Source organism: Dendrobates tinctorius, unplaced genomic scaffold (assembly GCF_039654945.1).
Source record: "Dendrobates tinctorius isolate UK_male_01 unplaced genomic scaffold, ASM3965494v1 ptg000086l, whole genome shotgun sequence".
Lineage (NCBI taxonomy): Eukaryota > Metazoa > Chordata > Amphibia > Anura > Dendrobatidae > Dendrobates > Dendrobates tinctorius.
The window spans coordinates 54,934,305-54,954,369 of NW_027361754.1; the positions used below are offsets into that span (position 1 = coordinate 54,934,305).

At 44.3% G+C, this 20,065-nt stretch overlaps 1 protein-coding gene across 1 annotated transcript in view; it reads left to right on the top strand.

Moving 5' to 3' along the window:
* The window catches only part of CFAP74 (cilia and flagella associated protein 74), a 269,418-nt gene that overhangs the window by 185,829 nt on the left and 63,524 nt on the right, over positions 1-20,065 (top strand). Inside the window, exons 26-29 of the mRNA XM_073585414.1 lie at positions 2,765-3,041; positions 6,177-6,320; positions 9,995-10,140; positions 10,911-11,045. Coding sequence (XP_073441515.1) covers positions 2,765-3,041; positions 6,177-6,320; positions 9,995-10,140; positions 10,911-11,045 — 702 coding nt within the window. The remainder of the gene's footprint in view (positions 1-2,764; positions 3,042-6,176; positions 6,321-9,994; positions 10,141-10,910; positions 11,046-20,065) is intronic.

Genomic DNA, 20,065 nt, shown 5'->3' on the forward strand with positions numbered 1-20,065 from the left:
GACTGGTCTCCAAGAATCCAGCAGAGAAATCACCAGCGACTCAGAAGGGCGTCGGCTGCCTTATATCCAGTCAGAAGTTCCTGTTACCCAGTCATCATCTACCAGATCAGGTGTTTGGTAATCAGCCTCACTACCTTCCTTCACCAGAAGAGGGAGTTCATCAGACATCGACGGTGAAAGGGAAAATGAACTCACAACACAAGACCTATATTCACTTTTATTCTGCATTGCAACCACAGCTACACCTCTGACTGCAATGCAATCCTATGGCCTCAATACGCCTCCGTGCACATCCTGGGGGTAACACACAGCGACCCCAACATGTAACACTGGTCACTGCCTCACATACCCCGTCCCCCTCTGTTCAAACCTGTGGGGTTGAACACTTGTCACCCCACATAGGCACGTGACAGGGCATCCGCATGACCCTGTGACACCCCCGCCTGACACTGTACTGAGAAACCAAAGTAGGGACAGGAACCATCGGTTGTCGCAAGCATCCCTCCCCTTCGCATTTCTCCTCCATACATTGTTAAGTGACTAACAGTAGATTTGGGCCAGTTTTGGGTGGTCTCGACCTTGTTTATTTGGGGTTCACTAACCCCGCAGTTCATCCTATTACATAAGTACCTGCCTTTGGACCCTTGGTACCGTTTCCTCTGTACCCTTACCCATGCCTCGGTGACTACATTATGTTGAAACGCCGAGGTCCGCCCTGGCAACTCCGGACATACATCCATACCAAGTCACACCCGAACCCCAGCCTCCCAATGCTGCTGTCTAGTGAGAGCTCTATCGATTTTACCCCGACCCCTGGCCACATCCTTGGCCGGTGCCAGTGGGTTCCTCGTGTGTATGTCCCTAGTCGCCTCTGCGACCATAAACTCTCGGTTCCTCCAGGCTTTCTTTTTATTTTTGCCTTTGTGCGTGGGTCCCTGGAACTGGACTGTCTCGAACTTACCAGTGGACCTTTCCAGCTCGGTGTTCCGTGGGGTCTCCTCGACCTCTCCTGCTTCTAGGGGAAGCCTATCAGCGTTACACTCTGTCCCTGGGTTGGCAACCCCTATGGCAGGTATCCCCCTGACTTAGGATCCTCGGGTTCTGCACCCAGAACAACAGCCTTTACCTCTTCTACCATTACCTCTAGGGGAAGCCTATCGGGGTTCCACTCTGTCCCTAGGTTGGCGACCCCTATTGCAGGTATCCCTGACTTGGGATCTTCGGGTTCTGTGCCCGGAATAGCATTTACCTTGGGAGGGTTAACCCTGGTCTCCCAGAGGGACAAGTCTCTTCCTAACACAGTCCCATATGGAAGAGACTTCACTACTCCCACCACATATTTAATATGTCTCCACATGGTGTGGAAAAAATAACCTCCGTGGTCAGGTACTCTCGGAGTTCCCCATGGATACCCATCACCTCCACTTTCCTTCCTTCGGGGTTGTCCCTGGCAACAAGGAACCCATGGACCAAAGTCACTATGCTCCCCGAGTCCAGGAGAGCATCCGTTTGGCACCCGTTGAGTACCCTGCACTGCTGCGGATCGCCGCCAGCAGGGCCCGTCGTGGCGGTACAGATTGACTGGGCATACATAGGCACACGGGGAGAATACCCGCAGTCCATGGGTTCAGATGTCAGAGGGCAGTTGACAGCCACATGTTCGGGCCTTTGACACCGCCAACACTTAATAACGGCAGCACGACTAGACCTTAAAGCTGCTTTAGGGGAAATGAGACCTTTGTCACCCCCACTTCGGGTTACCCGCTCATCACAGGCTCTGGCCTGGTTAGCCCCAACAGAGGTTTGTGGACTTTTCTCCTGCTCCTGTACAAAATCCTGAGTGGCTGTATACTCCTCAATCAAACTTATCAGCTGGTCCAGAGTGCCCAGTTCCCCTTGCCCCACCAAACGCTGCATGGCGGCCGGCAGAGCCCTCACCAGCCGGTCGACCACCACCCTCTCTATCATCTGGACCGGGGTTAAAGCCTCCAGCTGGAGCCATTTCTCCACCAACTGCAATAGGTCATACGCCTGAGACTTGGCGGGTCAAGTCTCTGCAAAGGACCACTGGAACACCCTCTCATCGCCCCTTACCTTAGGGATCTCTTCTTTACACAGCTGTTCGCCCCTCACCTTAGGGGTCTCCTCTTTACACAGCTGATGCTCCTGCAGCTGCAACTGCAGTGCCTCTTGCTGCTGCTGCTGCTGGAACTGCAGCGCCTCTTGCTGCTGCTGGAACAGTAGCTCCTGCTGCTACCACTGCAACTGCAGCGCCTCTTGCTTCTGCTGTTGCTGAAACTGCAGCGCCTCTTGCTGCTGCTGGAACAGTAGCTCCTGCTCCTGAACAAGGACCACCTGTTTCAAAAGCGCCTACATTTTTCCAGCCGGCTTGAGAGCTGTAGCATTGCAGGCTTGCTTACTGACATGCAGCACTCTTTGGGGTATACCTCAGTTCACACTGCCCACATTCTCTAATCATATGTAGTGCAGAAGGGTCCACACTGTGCAGTGACCCAGCAAAGTTCAAAACAAAAGTCTCTTTAACATAGCAGAAAAATGTTTAGCAGTTTTGCACATAAAAGCATTGCCACTTAAGTGTTTCTTATTCAAAGAAGGGGAAGAGTTAACCCATTCTGGTGATCAGTGGAGGTCTCTGATTTAGTTGTTATCATATATCATTACTCTTTTAAATTCTGACCCAAGGATAATTTTGTGTCTTAAACCCTTGCAATATGCTAATCCTTAGTTTCCTTTTTTTTCTCAGACAGTTCAAGATTTCCTGTAAAGCCATTGGTGTCCATCCACCTCTGGAGCTATCTCATTCCTTGGTTCAGTTCTCAGCCACAGCTTTAAATGACACGTCCACTGCAACCATATATGTTGTCAATTCACATACTAGTTGTAATGAGTTCACTCATCCCGTACCAAGGATCGGCAAGGGGGAGATTGCACCAGTTGGGCCCACTTCTTTTCAATTCCAGTTGCCTGAAGACTCTCCCATCACTGTATCACCATCGGTTGGCACTGTTTTGCCTGGAAAGGTAAAATGAAAGCACTACTAAGAATACTACAAAAGTTTAGAGTGCAAAGTCAATGTCTGGCAGCTGGTGCTAGCACAGATCTCTAGATCAAGAGCCAACAGAAGTCCCATTAGGGTATGTGCACACGCTGCGGATTCTGCTGCGTTTCCGCAGCGTTTTTGGCTCTGCAGAAACGCAGCAGATTTTGCTGCGTTGTACAGTACCTTTATTTCCTATGGAAATAAAAAAAAGCTGTGCACATGCTGCGTTTTTTTCCGCGCGGTTTTGCTGCGGTTTACAATCCGCAGCATGTCAATTGTTTGGTGCAGAAACGCTGCGGTTTTACACCTCATCCATTATGAGGTGTAAAACCGCAGGGCAAAACCGCGGAAAAAACGCAGATAATCCGCAGATAAACCGCAGAAAAACCGCAGCACTTTGTCCTGCGGATTTCCTGCGGTTTTCTCTACAAAATCCGCAGAGACTAAAAACTACGTGTGCACATACCCTTAATGAGGTACAGTCTCAGTCACTTCAGTGAAAGCAGAGCTGCAGTACCCTAAAATGTCCATTACCAGATATTATTGATTTTCGTGAGATGATTACTCATTTGCAGCAGAAGATTCTTTGCAGATCCTATTGCTGATTTGCAGCAAAATCTGCATGCATTAAATCAACATTTTGTTGTGTTTACTTTTTTTCTGCAGATTCACATTGAATTTCATTCTGCTCATTGAAATAAATCTATATTAAGAAAAAAAAAGTATAAAATGGCATGCTGCAGATTAAACAGTAACTTTTCAGGTCTTGTTTGAGGGCAGCATGAAGCAGTCATGGACAAGCTGATTTCCACTTTTATTTATTTATTTTAGGCTAGTTTCACACTAGCGTTTCTGCCGTCTGCGCAGGCTGCCGATAAGCCCCGCCCCCTGCCGCGCCCCCTCCTGACATCACCGCCTATTATCACACATGGCCGCATGCGATCTGCGCACCCTATCTTTAATATAGGGTGCGCAGACCGTGAGCTGACCGTGCGCTAGTAGGATTTTTGAGTGCGCTGCGCACTTTTGTAGGTGCGCGCCGAACGCAGCATGTTGCATTTTGGCGCGCTCGGCGCACCTTCAAAAGTGCGCAGCGCACTCAAAAATCCTACTAGCGCACGGTCAGCTCACGGTCTGCGCACCCTATATTAAAGATAGGGTGCGCAGATCGCATGCGGCCATGTGCGATAATAGGCGGTGATGTTAGGAGGGGGCGCGGCAGGGGGCGGGACTTATCGGCAGCCGTGCGCAGACGGCAGAAACGCTAGTGTGAAACTAGCCTTACTCATTTATATAGTGCCACTAGCTGAAGAGCCTGGCACTGCCCGGGCATAGTAACTAACTACGGTTAGTTATAACAAATTATAATGATTATATCTATATATAAAGCTGAGTGTATAGCCCCGCCCACTCAGCATAGCCACATTCACTATAATATCCCACACAATCCCGTCAGCCAGAGCTACCGTACTACTACCACTAATATCCCACATCCTCCCGTCAGCCAGAGCCACCGGACTACTAATATCCCACATCATCCCGTCACAGCTGCCGGACTACTACCCCTAATATCCCACATCATGCTGTCAGCCAGAGTCACCGGACTACTACTCCTAATATCCCACATCATCCCGTCAGCCAGAGCCACCGGACTACTACCCCTAATATCCCACATCATCCCGTCAGCCAGAGCCACCGGACTACTACCCCTAATATCCCACATCATCCCATCAGCCAGAGCCACCGGACTACTACCCCTAATACCCTACATCATCCCATCAGCCAGAGCTACTGGACTACTACCCCTAAAATCCCACATCATCCCGTCAGCCTGAGGTCAGAACCAGAGCGCTGAGTGGAATGGCCCTAACTTCCATACCGGGGATCCCTTTAAGAGAGGCCTGGCGTCAGAACCAGAGCGCTGAGTGGATTTCCCCTGACTTCCATACCAATGATCCCTTTAATAGAAGCCTGGGGTGAGAATCAGAGCGCTGAGGGATTTACCCTAACTTCCTTACCGGAGATCCCTTTAAGAGAGGCCTGGGGTCAGTACCAAAGCGCAGAGTGGATTTGCCCTCACTTCCATACCGGGGATCCCTTTAAGAGGGGTCAGAATCAGAGCTCAGAGTGGATTTGCCCTCACTTCCATACCTGGGATCTCTTTAAGAGGGGCCTGGGGTCAGAACCAGAGCGAAACGGTCTTAACTTCCATACTGGGGATCCCTTTAAGAGAGGCCTGGGGTTAAACCAAAGCGCTGGATAGATTTGCTCTGACCTCCATACCAATGATCCCTTTAATAGAGGCCTGAGGTCAGTACCAGAGCGCTGGATTTGCCATGACTTCCAAACCAATCATCCCTTTAAGAGAGGCCTGGGTTCAGTATCAGAGCGCTGAGGGATTTGCCCTAACTTCCATAACGGAGATCCCTTTAAGAGGGAAGATGTGCCTATGGGATGGAGGATGTGTGATGGGTATATGGGCACGGAAGGGGGGGATTCATTTCTGTCATGTCCTCTCTGCTCCTTTCTGGGAGACAATGGCTGGGAGCTTAAGTTTCCGGGGATGCTAGATTTCTCCCACCATGTCAGTGTCTGCTGAGGTGTTGTCGAGTGGGAAAACTGTTGCTCATAGCAACCAATCACAGCTCAGCTTCTTTTAAACTGCTCTGGTGAAATGAAAGATGTTTGGTGATACACACACACTTTCAATTTTATATATACAGTATATATAGATAGATTAATTCCACAGCGCTTTAGACGTTATTGGCACTGTCCCCAATGGGGCTCACAATCTAAATTCCCTATCAGGATTTCTTTGGAATGTGGGAAGAAACCAGAGTACCCAGAGGCAACCCACCAGAACATACAAACTCATTGGAGATGTTGTCCTTGGTGGGATTTGAACCCATGACTCCAGCGCTGCAGTGCTAACCACTGAGCCACCAGGCAGTTAGAGAACATCTTAAACTTTACAGAATGCATCCAGCACTATTTCCATATGTGCTCCTTCGTGGCTTTGCTGCTTATAGTCTGAATCTACAATTTGCCTGTTTCAAGGAAATGCATTGCATGAATGTTTGACCGGTATTCTTTTTTTTCACTCTCTTTATCCTAGAGATGCTTGATCCAGGTATCCTTTAAACCAACACTTTTGGATCAAGAAATTAGGGAGGAAGCCTTTCGGATGCTTAGTCAAGCAATTGAAACTAAAGCTCTCCTAGATAAAAAATCAGAACTTGTGGTGGAAAGTGAAAACTTGGTTTGTATACTCTAATCTGTGTCCTGTAATAATTAAAGCAAATTATACCTTTGCACGCTTTATTCTAGTTTTTTAAATAAATTCCCAAACCTTTCCAAGCTGTGAACTCCCATTCTTCTCATTAAAGTGGTTGTTCACTACTACAAACCATTTTAAAAATGAAAGAAATAGTCTTGTGGGCCTTTACTTCTAGACCAGATGGAATGTGACCTCTGCAACGAATCAATGGGTGATGATTGGCTGCAGCAGTCCTTTGATGTCCTCTGTTGAAAGAGGTAGCTGAGAAAACCAGTGGGGGAACACCGGCAGCAATTCAGAGCAGCTGTGCAAGGGTCAATTGGCACATTTTTTAAAAGTGTATTAAGAGTGGATAACCACTTTAAAGTTTTCTCTTCCGAACCATCTTCTAAGGTAATTTATGACCAACAAATTTGAACATTGATTTGGTCATAAATAAGATTAGAAGATGGTTGAAGAGAGGAGAGATAAAGGCTACAGTGGCATGTAAAAGTTTGGTCAAAATTACTGTTATTGTGAGCAGTTAAACAAGTTGAAAACAAATAAAAAATCACGTGCCCGCCACTACCGGCATCAGAGAAGAAACCTCACAGCACACAGAGTGACTGCAGACCTGTAGCCTAAGGCCGCACATCCCCTTTAAAGAAGTTTTCTGGTTTCAGAAACTCCCTGTCACCCAACTGTAGTTTTTTTAAAATAAAAAACTGTGCTTTACTCATCATCCTCTGTCTAGTAATGAGTCTCCACTGCTGCTTCCGGTAAGTGTTTTGTCTGCAGCACTGACACCGTCAGCTTGTGACATTAACTCAGGCAAAGCTGCTGTCATGAGTTTATCGTAACAGAGATGAGCCAGAAGACCGCAGCGTGTGATTTCTCCTACACTGAATAGAAGCACTTCACTTTCATATTATATGGTGCAGGTTTCTTTTAGCAGTCCAGGGGATAATCTGCTCAGTTGAGAGCTCCTGCAAGCTTTCCTGCATTAAGACTCTCAGCTGTGCACTATTAGCCACTCCCTTTTCCTATATAACCTCGGCCCTGGCTAGCACTCATTGTCAGAGTAACTTATGGAAAGTTTGGTGGATTTATCTGTGACTATTGCTAGGTTTTGGATGTAATAATAATAATCTTTATTTTTATATAGCACTAACATATTCCGCAGTGCTTTACATTTACACACATTATCCTTGCTGTCCCCGATGGGGCTCACAATCTAAATTCCTTATTAGTATGTCTTTGGAATGTGGGAGGAAACCCCCCCAAAAAAACACTGGCAGAACATATAAACTCCTTGCAGATGTTGTTCTTGGTACGATTTGAACCTAGGACTCCAGCGCTGCAAGGCTGAAGTGCTAACCACTGAGCCACCGTGCTGCCCCTTGTGTGATGGGTGATAATTCCCCTACTTTGGTTTAACCCCATCCTCCACTTCCCTGTGTTTACCTCTGTTTGGGTGAGTATATTTGTATGATTGGTATTTTTCGTTATTCCTGTTCGTGTTACCTTGTTAGTCTGGTTGTTGTATTATGATACAAGACTACTCACCTCTGAGGGCGGATTCAGGAGCTAAGGCAATGTACGTGGCCCCGGCGTCTTCACCATCAGAAGTAATAAAGGGAACAGGGCGAGCTAAGGCACCCTAAGTGTTAGGGACAGGGAAGAATCTCCTGGTCCCGGGACACCCGACAACAGAATCGTGACAGCTGCTGAGCTCAGTTATTGGCTACAGTGCTGTCGGCATGACATCAGCGATGCAGCCAATAGCTAACATCAGTAACAGTGGCACCGGTCAAATTTTGTTTAAATGCAGATTGCACATTTTCTGTTAGTACAATAAACCTCATTTGAATCCAGAAATATAACTGAGTCCATCAGTTATTAGATATATGAAACTGAAATAGCTGTTGCAAAAACCAAAATTGTGATAAAGAAAAAAGGTTAACATTAATAGGGGTGCCCAAACTTTAACATATGACTGTATATAAGTAAAAAAAACATGGCACCAAGGAGATCCATGTCATTAGAACATTTCCACCTATATACAAAATTTAGATCAGGAAATCTGGTACTTTGTAACATTACTCTTAAGTCTTCTCAATCTTGCATTTTATTACACTGTTGTATTTCTTTTACTACACTGTCTGTATACAGTAATGTCTAGAAAGTAATTTATGTCACTTACGAGCTGCAGTTCTGTACACACAAACAATTTCGGAGTTTTATATGGGTTCATTTCATGTTCTTCCGACATCATAAACACTATTTTTCTCTTATTTTAGACTCGTGCAAAAATATTGTTATACCTACCGAGGACTAACAAGACAAATTGGTGTCAGCCTGTGAACCACAGATGTCAGCAGTATATTATTCTGGAGGCAGGAAATAACATGGGATTAATTAACATCGCCCTGTAGGGAGCAGGAATTATCATGACTTGTGCTGAATGTCTCAAAATTGTCACAACAATCTCTACACTAGATTCTTTAATTACTTTGATCTTAATCCTTGCTGCCGTTCAGTAAGCATAATGCATTACAACAATCTCTGTGTCAGACCCTCCCACATCTGTGCATGTCACTTCAGTGTGTGAAAGTAAATGTATTTTCTAACACATAAATTTATATATTTTAGAGGTTGTATGAAATATATAAATATATTTATATATAATATATATACAAACTATTCATAAGTGACCATCTGCCCCACAAACCACAAAAAAATATTTTTTTTTATTCTCCCGCGTTTTATGCCGATCTGTGCCATCTGGTCCAATGGGTACGTCCAGACCATGGTCCGCACCTCCTCTGACCCCACAATCTCCATCCTCCTGCCTTTATTGGCATGTCTGACGTCATCCTCACTGCATGTGGCACCTGCACATATCTTGTTTCCTGTTGTGAAGTTCCACAGGATCCTCATGGGCGTGTCATTTTGCTGTTCTACCTTATTACCTTTGAGTGACGCCCCATAGTTAAAGATCATACAGTAAGAACTAATTAAAAAAGCCCATATTTCTTGAATCGTATGACGGATAAAAAAAACAAACAAAAAAAAAACTGAGTACTCAGCAGAGCTGCAGAAATTAAATAAGAGCAAAAACTGGTCACTTTTGATCTGATGACAGGTCTTCTTTAAGACTATATAGCGCAAAGTCATCATAACTCAGTATTCATGTTTGTAGGAGATGTTTAGCCAATGGTCGTAACCATGGAAACTAAGGTCCTGCAATGCCTACACATGGTGAAAGAGACATAGTGAATCAGAAAAACTATACTACATTTCTAATTGAAGGCATTTGCTAATATTATTATTACATCTACTACATATTGGGATAAGATCTTGGAGATGGGAATACCTCTTTAATGATAAAATATATTTTTAATATTTTATTTCTGTTTATTTTTTAACAAGTTGCTGTTTGAGAAAGTTTCCTGTTGACGTGTTGGCATTTTCATTGTACATCAGTAGTATCTAAATTAAATTCTTAGCTGCAGTTATAACACAGAGTCTATTTGTACATATCTGACCCATAAAAAAATAAAAAAAGGCTTGCTGCCAAAAATTCAGATTTAATGTCAACTTGATAAACATGTTTTCAATAAACCAGGACGATAATATGTAATATTCAGATATGGATACTTATTATTCTGTTTCAGATCAAAAAAGAAAGAAGAGACGTTTCCTCCAAGAAGAGTAAGCAAAAACAAATTGCCTCTCCTAAGGAGGTGCCAAAAGAGAAGTCCCTAAAGTCGACAGAGCAAGTCTTGACTGAGTTACCTAAGATTGAAGATATCAAAGTGGAGTAAGAATATTTGTAATAGAAACTATATCTTGTCATTGATTTAACTTCAAGTGTAGACCAACAAATGATAATTGAAGGGTCGGTAAAATTGTAAAGTAAATACATGTAAAAATAATATTAGTTGTTATTAAAAATCCTCTACATTCGCAAGGACAGAAGGATTTTTAATTTTATTGTTTACAGCTCATTGCCTAGGTTACCAGCTACTTTTGCAGTCTATCAGCATTGGACTAACTCAGCCAGGATGTACAATCTCTTTCCAGATCTCTGGAGCTCACTGTTATAAGCTGGCCAGTTCGCTGGAGTGCACTGTTACAAGCTGTCCAGATCACTACAGAGCACTGTTACAAGCTGGCCAAATCGTTAGAGCGCACTGCTGCAAGCTGGCCAGATTGCTACAGCGCACTGTTACAAGCTGACCAGTTTGCTACAATGCACTGTTACAAGCTGGCCAGATTGCTACAACACACTGTTACAAGTTCTCCTGATCGCTACAACGCACTGTTACAAGCTGGCCAGATCACTGGAGTGCACTGTTACAAGCTGGCTAGATCGCTAGAGCACACTGTTAAATTTTGTGGGCTGAAGCAATAAGTAATCTCATGGCATACTTCTGATACCAGAACTGTATTCTTGAAGTAGTGGTCTCAGTGAACTGCTTTTAGCTCGGATGTCTCCCCTGAGTAGTAAGATTGGAATATATCTTCTATTTTTTAAGTGGGTCATGAGTTTGATTTGATTTCTGAGGTCTTGTTTCTTATTTATTTCAGCTCGGATGAGTATTCAGCTGCCCGAGTCTCCATCTACCGAAGGTTTACGGGAAGGTTTGAGAAATTTATAGTACCCTGCTTCATTGCCTGCTGTGATGTCAGCAAAAGGAAGGATGAAGAAGATCTAAATTTCAGGTACAAAAAATAATTATCTATGGATCGTTCTAGATGGGATGGACTTTGGACCCAACTTTATCACGTTCATCAAACTGATGTACAATGAACCAACTGCTAGAATCGGGGTTAATGGAAGACAAGTCTATCGGATGGGGTGACACTGGGGAGGGGCACATGACTGGAATGTTTCCTGTCTCCCCTCTTTTTTACATCGCCATTAAACCCTTGTCATGTCTTATACACGCATCCCTGGAGGTTAAAGGGTTTAGTGTGGGAGAGGTGGAGGAGCACATATCTCTTCTTCAATTGAACGGTCAGGCCTTCTCATCAACTGGAACAAATCAGTCTTTATACCCCTAGACCTGTTTCCAGATACAACGTGAATGGATCCCTAGAACATCCAAATGGTGAAGGAATTTAAATACTTCTGTGACGGCTAGAAGAAAGAAATGTTTATCAAATGGAAAGAGGGAGCCATATCTAAAGAAGATTATAAAGCAGTCTGCAGAAACTGCAGGGCACGAATCAGATTACTAAAGCTGACAATTAAGGCTTGCAAGAGACGTCAAAAGCAATAAAAAAGGATTTTGGGGATATGTCAAAAGTAAAAGAAAAGTCAAAGATGCTATAGGATTTTTACAGGGTGAAAATGCTGAAATGGTAAGACAGGATGTTGAGAAGGCGGAACTTTTAAATTCCTATTTTGCATCTGTTTTCTCTCAGAAAGGAACTGTAACATCAACTGATATTCACTGTCCTATTAAAAACCAACAAGTCTGACACACCCACATGATTAAGTAACCATGCACTGGTAGGATTCTAGTAGCCCATCACCAAATATCATAATATAAAGACCAAAAGAAAGGATGATCAAGGGGCAATATAATCATGTATAAAACACAATTTATTAATACGAGATTAAAATCATATAACCAATTACTAGTACAGATAGATCAGTGCAAAGTGTGAATCACTCAATAACACTCAATGACGCTTAGGTCCGAGGTAGTGGACACCCCAGATGGAGCAAAGGGGTTAAACAGGCACTATAGTATAGCATTTAATATCTATTAACCTCGGTAAACACCATATATTATCAAATAGTTATAAAGTGCTGCTGTATGACTAGACTGATACATACATCTCATAATGGCCATAATCTAGAGAGCACACAGGTAAAGCACAATCATCTAAATAATTTTTAAGTACAAAATGTCACTATCATATAGTGCCTAAATCCTTTATCATGCCATGATTGAACAGCCTAGCGATGCCCAGTAAAAACACTCATACCGATAACTAACATAACGTTATAACATATTGCATGATATTACCTAATGGTGTCACGGTATAGGGTGCCACAGTCCTCAGGCCAGCGCATCCTCCCCGACGTGCGTTTCGACTCCTTTCTCAAGGGGCTTAACATTCAACAGTGTTCCTCCATTATATATCTCCTGGCCGTAGCGTGCATAATCACCCGGCCGGAAGAGACGCTTCCCACCCGGAAGTGACGCACTCTGCTGCCTGACTACCAGCGACGCCAGCGGGCGTCGGCGTCACAAGGTGGGCGAGGCCAAGACAGGCCAGGTCCACCTATTGACGCCGAAAGCCGGCGGGCATGGCGGCAACCAAGCGCATGCGCGTGCAGGATGGGAGCGCAAGGACACATAATCATACATACAGTGAATAGACAGTGCACATGCAAATTTAAAAACATATATCCATAACGGGACCTAGCGGGGACTTAGTCACACATGTATTATCACCAAAAGAAACACAATTATGATATCAATACATCACCTCTAAAGATAAAGCGGTGCATGTTGAAAATCACACCTAATTACCACATAAAGATCGCTGAAGCACATGTGACAAGATATATTAGTATTCGCGGTAAATACAAATAATACAAGCAATGATCATTACAAAAAAATACATACACATATTATGAACATACATATATCCATAAATCTTCTATCTTGAAAGGTTTCAATAGAAACTATATTAAAGTTTCTTAATCATGTCGAAAACTTCGTCAGCATTATTACAAGCAATGATCATTACACAAAATACATATAATATTATAAACATATATATCCATAAATCACATGTCTTGAAAGATTCAGTAGAAAATATATTGACATTTCTTGATCATTCCGAAACCTTCATCAGCATCCGTATGACATCCATGACATCACCAGGTCTCCGAAAAACAGAGTAATAGTAATATTCTAAAAGCAACAATCAAAAAATAAAAAGTTAAAATAGAGGTAATTGAGTGAACCACACATACCCCAACACAGGATGGAAAACCGTGATGGAAATTACAGGAATGGAGTAAAACTAATATTTTCATTGAGTCCAGATGGATGGACCGTGCCAAGGGTCCAAATCCACCTGGACTCAAGTTGGGCCAACCTTTTGGAAATACAACCCCCACGTTGTCCCAAATCTAACATGTCTATCCCCCTAAACCTGAGGAGTGTCCCATCACAATCCTGGTATTTCCTAAAGTGTCGGGGGATAGTTTTTGGGGTCGTGACATCCTCCACGGTCGCAGCTGCTACGATGCCGAGTACGTGTTCCCTGACTCGTATTTTAAATTGCCTGGTTGTCATGCCAACATAAATCTTGTGGCACGGACACGTCGCGTGGAAAACAACATTTTTACTATTACAAGTAATTCGTTTCCTGATCTCAAAATCACGAGAACCATCCTGGTTCGAAAAGGAATCCGCATTATCAATATTAGCTCAAGCCAATCAGCGGCCACACGGGGAACACCCACTCGACAACACTCTTTGATCTAGAAAGGTTTTTACTGGGACCCCGGTGTAGTGGCTATGCACCAACCGGTCCCTAAGGTTTGTTGATCTCCTGGCTGCAGTAGCAGCTCTCTTGGGAATAAATTTGGCAATAACTGAATCTGCCTTTAATATATGCCACGATTTATTCATGATCTTCCTCATTTTAGAGAAATGCGAGTGGAAGTTAGTCACAAATCTTGTAGTTTTTTGTTGTATCTCACCACATTTCTGTCCATATAATAGCTTATTCCGAGAGGAATATTTTGCTCTGTTAATGGCTTTTTTAATTGTGCGATTACTATAACCTCGTTCTCTTAGTCTAGATCTTAGCTCATCGGCTTGTTTAAAGAACTCATCATCAGTGGAACATAGTCTCCTTAACCTTAGAAATTGTCCAGTAGGGACCACCTGGATTATGTGACCAGGGTGGGAAGAGGAAGCATGAAGAAGCATATTGGTAGATGTAGGCTTCCTAAAGATACTAGTATGTATTTCACCCTTATCATCCTTATATAGAGTTACATCCAGGAGTTCGATTGTTCGTGTTTGGTACTTATATGTGATAAATATATTCAATTTATTCACATTAATAGTTGACATAAATTGTTCCAGTCCCTCAACAGACCCCTGCCAGATCAGTAAAATGTCATTGATGTACCGCATCCAGGAAAGGATGCGGTACATCGGCGACGACTGATTCGGCAGGGAGAGGTCTCTCTCCCACAGCCCCAGGAACAGGTTAGCATAAGCAGGGGCAAAAGAAGCCCCCATAGCTGTTCCCTGGAGCTGCAGGAAGACCCCTTAAAAATGAAAAAACTATGGTACAACGTGAACCTAAGAAGTTCAACAATCAATTCCCTGATGTCTAAGGGTAAGTTTGACATGTTTAGAAAGAATTCCGTGACACGAATGCCATCCTCATGCCGGATGCTGGTGTACAATGTCACCTGTCACCAGCATCATATCGTCCTCCAAATGGAGGCCGTCTACCCGCCTGAGTAGCTCTCCAGTGTCTTTCAAAAAAGATGGCAACCCCTCTACCAATGGCTGCAACTTGGAGTCTATCCATCGATTAACGTGTTCAAGGTAATTACCACTACCCGAAATAGTCGGGCGACTGGGGGGCGTCTGCGCATCTTTATGTATTTTGGGCAATAAGTAGAAGGTCGGGATAGTAGGCTCATGTACCACCAATGCTTCAGCCAACTCTTTTGTTATTACACCCGCCTCTCGTGCCCAATTGATGATACTAACCAATTTAGTAGAAAAGGCAGACAAGGGGTTACATGTCAGTTTTTTATAACAGGTATTATTGTTAAGCTGACGAAAGGCCTCCCTCTCATAGAGTGCCTTAGGCCAGACCACAACATTTCCCCCCTTGTCTGCGGGTTTGTAAACAACATCAGATAGATTTTGTAAGACACACAGACGGCCCCGCTCCTCCCTAGATAAATTATCTTTATAAATATAACGTGGAATCTCCATAAACTCCTTGGCTACAATCTGCACAAAGCGATCCACATTAGGACAGGATGATAGTACAGGAAATTTCTTAGATCGGGGGCGTATGGAATCAGGCACCTTACCTCCCTCTGGGGTGTTATGTTGGATGGACAGATCCTCCAGTAACAGAGCAAAATATTCCTCTCGGAATAAGCTATTATATGGACAGAAATGTGGTGCGATACAACAAAAAACTGCAAGATTTGTGACTAACTTCCACTCGCATTTCTCTAAAATGAGGAAGATCATGGATAAATCGTGACATATATTAAAGGCAGATCCAGTTACTGCCAAATTTATCCCGAGACAGCTGCTATTGCAGCCAGGAGATCAAGAAACCTTAGGGACCGGTTGGTGCGTAGCCACTACACCGGGGTCTCAGTAAAAACCTTTCTGGATCAAAGAGTGTTGCCGAGTGGGTGTTCCCCATGTGGCCGTTGCGTGGCTTGTGCTAATATTGATAAAGCGGATTCCTTTTCGAACCAGGATGGTTCTCGTGATTTTGAGATCAGGAAACGTATTACTTGTAATAGTAAAAATGTTATTTACCACGCGACGTGTCCGTGCCACAAGATTTATGTTGGCATGACAACCAGGCAATTTAAAATACGAGTCAGGGAACACGTACTCGGCATTGTAGCAGCTGCGACCGTGGAGGATATAATGACCCTAAAAACTATCGCCCGACACTTTAGGAAATACCATGATTGTGATGGGACACTCCTCAGGTTTAGGGGGATAGACATGTTAGATTAGGGACAACGTGGGGGTTGTATTTCCAAAAGGTTGGCCCAACTTGAGTCCAGGTGGATTTGGACCATTGGCACGGTCCATCCATCTGGACTCAATGAAAATATTAGTTTTACTCCATTCCTGTAATTTCCATCATGGTTTTCCATCCTGTGTTGGGGTATGTATGGTTCACTCAATTGCCTCTATTTTAACTTTTTATTTTTTGATTGTTGCTTTTAGAATATTACTATTACTCTGTTTTTCGGAGACCTGGTGATGTCATGGATGTCATGGATGTCATACGGATGCTGATGAAGGTTTCGGAATGATCAAGAAATGTCAATATATTTTCTACTGAATCTTTCAAGACATGTGATTTATGGATATATATAGGTTTATAATATTATATGTATTTTGTGTAATGATCATTGCTTGTAATAATGCTGACGAAGTTTTCGACATGATTAAGAAACTTTAATATAGTTTCAATTGAAACCTTTCAAGATAGAAGATTTATGGATATATATATGTTCATAATGTGTATATGTATTTTTTTCATAATTGTGTTTCTTTTGGTGATAATACATGTGTGACTAAGTCCCCGCTAGGTCCCGTTATGGATATATGTTTTTAAATTTGCATGTGCACTGTCTATTCACTGTATGCATGATTGTGTCCTTGTGCTCCCATCCTGCACGCGCTTGGTTGCCGCCATGCCCGCCGACTTTCGGCGTCAATCAGTGGACCTAGCCTATCTTGGCCTCGCCCACCTTGTGACGCTGACGCCCGCTGGCGTCTCTGGTGGTCAGGCAGCAGAGCGCGTCACTACCGGGTGGGAAGCGTCTCTTCCGGCCGGGTGATTATGCACGCTACAGCCGGGAGATATATAATGGAGGGACACTGTTGAAGGTTAAGCCCCTTGAGAAAGGAGTCGAAATGCACGTCGGGTAGGACGCGCTGGCCTGAGGACTGTGGCACCCTATACCGTGACACCATCAGGTAATATCATGCAATATGTTATAACGTTATGTTAGTTATCGGTATGAGTGTTTTTACTGGGCATCGCTAGGCTGTTCAATCATGGCATGATACAGGATTTAGGCACTATATGATAGTGACATTTTGTACTTAAAAATTATTTAGATGATTGTGCCTTACCTGCGTGCTCTCTAGATTATGGCCATTATGAGATGTATGTATTAGTCTAGCCATACAGCAGCACTTTATAACTATTTGATAATATATGGTGTTTACCGAGGTTAATAGATATTAAATGCTATACTATAGTGCCTGTTTAACCCCTTTGCTCCATCTGGAGTGTCCACTACCTCGGACCTAAGCGTCATTGAGTGTTTTGAGTGATTCACACTTTGCACTGATCTATCTGTACCAGTAATTGGTTATATGATTTTAATCTCGTATTAATAAATTGTGTTTTATACATGATTATATTGTCTCTTGACCATCCTTTCTTTTGGTCTTTACTGTCCTATTAAAAGTATAGAAGAATCCAAGCTATCTATAAACCAAAAGATAGTGAGGGAATACTTAGCTAATATAAATAAATTCAAGTCTCCAGATTCAGATGAAATTCACCAGAGTATTGAAGGAGATAGCAGAAGAAATTTCTGTCTCGCTTCATTGGGGGACACAGGAAACCATGAGTGTATGCTGCTGCCACTAGGAGGTTGATACTATGCAAAAAAAGAGTTAGCTCCTCCCCAGCAGTATATACCCACAAACTGGCAGAAGGCTACTCAGTTTTAGCTTAGTGTCAGTAGGAGGTGGACACGGGCTGCTCTCAACCCCATATCTACCTTTAGGTTTTGTTGTATTTTTATTAATCTCTATTTTTCAGATTCAGCTTGTGATTTGGGGTGACGGAGTGTAACTGCTCACTCTGCTCTCCCCCCTAGAGACCGGGAGCACAGTGTGGGAATGCGTCACTACTGTACCCTCTCGTGTCTGCCAGGCAGGACCCCATGCCTCCTAACACTTCAAGCGTGTTTGGGGCATCCACAAGGCCGAAGATGCGGACTAGTCCTTGCCACTACCCCCTATGCCACCCTCCCTCCATAGCCGGTTGCTCAGAGGAGGAAGACTGAATCGTACCCGACAGCTACCGGTGATGTCCAGTGGCCCAGAGGTCTGCACGCAATTGTGCCCTATGGATGCCGGTGATGTCCAGTGGCCCAGAGGTCTGCACGCAAGTCCGTAATTTTTTTAACTGTAATTATATAATAACAATCCCTAGTGTCTGGCCAGGGTAATAGTCGACTTCAGCCCCGAATTGGCCCTTTCCGGCTCCCTCGGCAGTCTTCAGCGTCTACTGCACTCCCCCCACTCCCCCTGCGGCTAGCTCAGGCCTACTACAGGTCTAGGCCACGCCCCCTGCCAGCCGCCCTATCAGATGCACCAATGCTTTGGCTAGCTCCGCCCACCTCCTGCCGGCCTATCAGCACGGCTCTCTCGCCTGGTCCCGTCCTCACCGCGCTCCCCTCTCATTCCCTTCATGCCTCACAGAGTGGGAAATTCGTGCATGCAACAGGCTCCACCCATGAACCAGCACCATCTTCACACTGTCCCGCAGCTCCTGATACTCTGCTGCTCTGCCTATGTTTTTACAGCCAGCTTTCAGGTCTGTAAGCTAACTGTCACTGGGGGCCAGCTTTCATCTCTAGCAGCGCTCCTCTGGCTCAGTCCTTTCCTATATCTCATCTATTTCTACGGGGCAGCATGGTGGCTTAGTGGTTTCCCCTGTTATCTTGCAGCACAGGGGTTCTGGGTTCAGATCCCACTAAGGAAAGGAATTGTATATTCTCCCTCTGTTTGGCACTATACGTATAAACAATGTATAATTTCACCTAGGGAGTCTCCATCCTCCCATAACATTGGATCCAAGGCGTCGTGTCCTATGATTACAGGACGGCGTTTTTCACTCTCCCTCGATTTAATTTCCTTTTTCGAGTCTCGTCCACTGAAGACAGCCTCTCTCATTCAGGGTTTCTTGTAGGCTGTGCATGACTCTCTCCCCAAGGCGGCGTTATTGTCACCGTTCTCACACGGAAGCATTTCTCAGGTTTTTGTTCAAACCTGTTTGTGATCCCCAAGATGGACAGTACAGTTCGCCCATTCGGGACCTCAGATTGCTAAACAAATATGTGCACCTGCGTCACTTCAAAATGGAGTCCCTTCAATCCGTGATAGCCTCCATGGAGACAGAAGACTTCATCTGCTCAGTGCAACAAGGACGTCACTTCCCATACACAGCGCAGCCGTTTGGCCTAGCCAACGCCCCCAGAGTGTTTAGAAAAATAATGACGACAGCGATGGCAATTCTACGCAGCAGGAGCATCCTCGTCTTTCCTTATCTAGAAGACTTACTCTTCAAGGCCGCAAGACCCTTGTCATGCCAGGATAGTGTACGGATCACTCTACACATTCTTTCCCATCTGGGCTGGATCGTTTATATCGCGAGGTCATTTCTGATTCCGGTACAACGTCTCGTGTTCCTAGGAATTTTTCTCGACCCCTCCCAGACAAAGATTTTCTTACCCAAAGAAAAGTCTCTAGCATATATGCGTGGGATTCGGTCTCTCAGAGGTTGCTCTCCCCGCTCCCTCCGCTTCTGCATGAATAACCTAGGCAGGATGGTTGTTTCAATGGAAGCAGTACCGTTTGCCCAATTCTTCATGTGTCCTCTTCAACTCTTCCTTCTATCTAGATGGGACAGGTCGCCCTGTTCCCTGGATTAGTGTCTCAATCCCCTCGTGGGTAAAATGGTCCCTGAAATGGTGGGAGTCTTCTCAATCTCTCTATCTTGGGAAGTCCTTTCTGCCCATTCGTCGGAAGGTAGTAATGACGGACGCCAGTCTTCTCGGCTGGGGAACAGTGTTCCAAGATTTGACGGTCCAGGGTCGATGGTCAGCTCAGGAGAAATCCTGGAACTTTTCCACAGATATCCGACTTGAGTACAGTTCAACAATGCCACTGCTG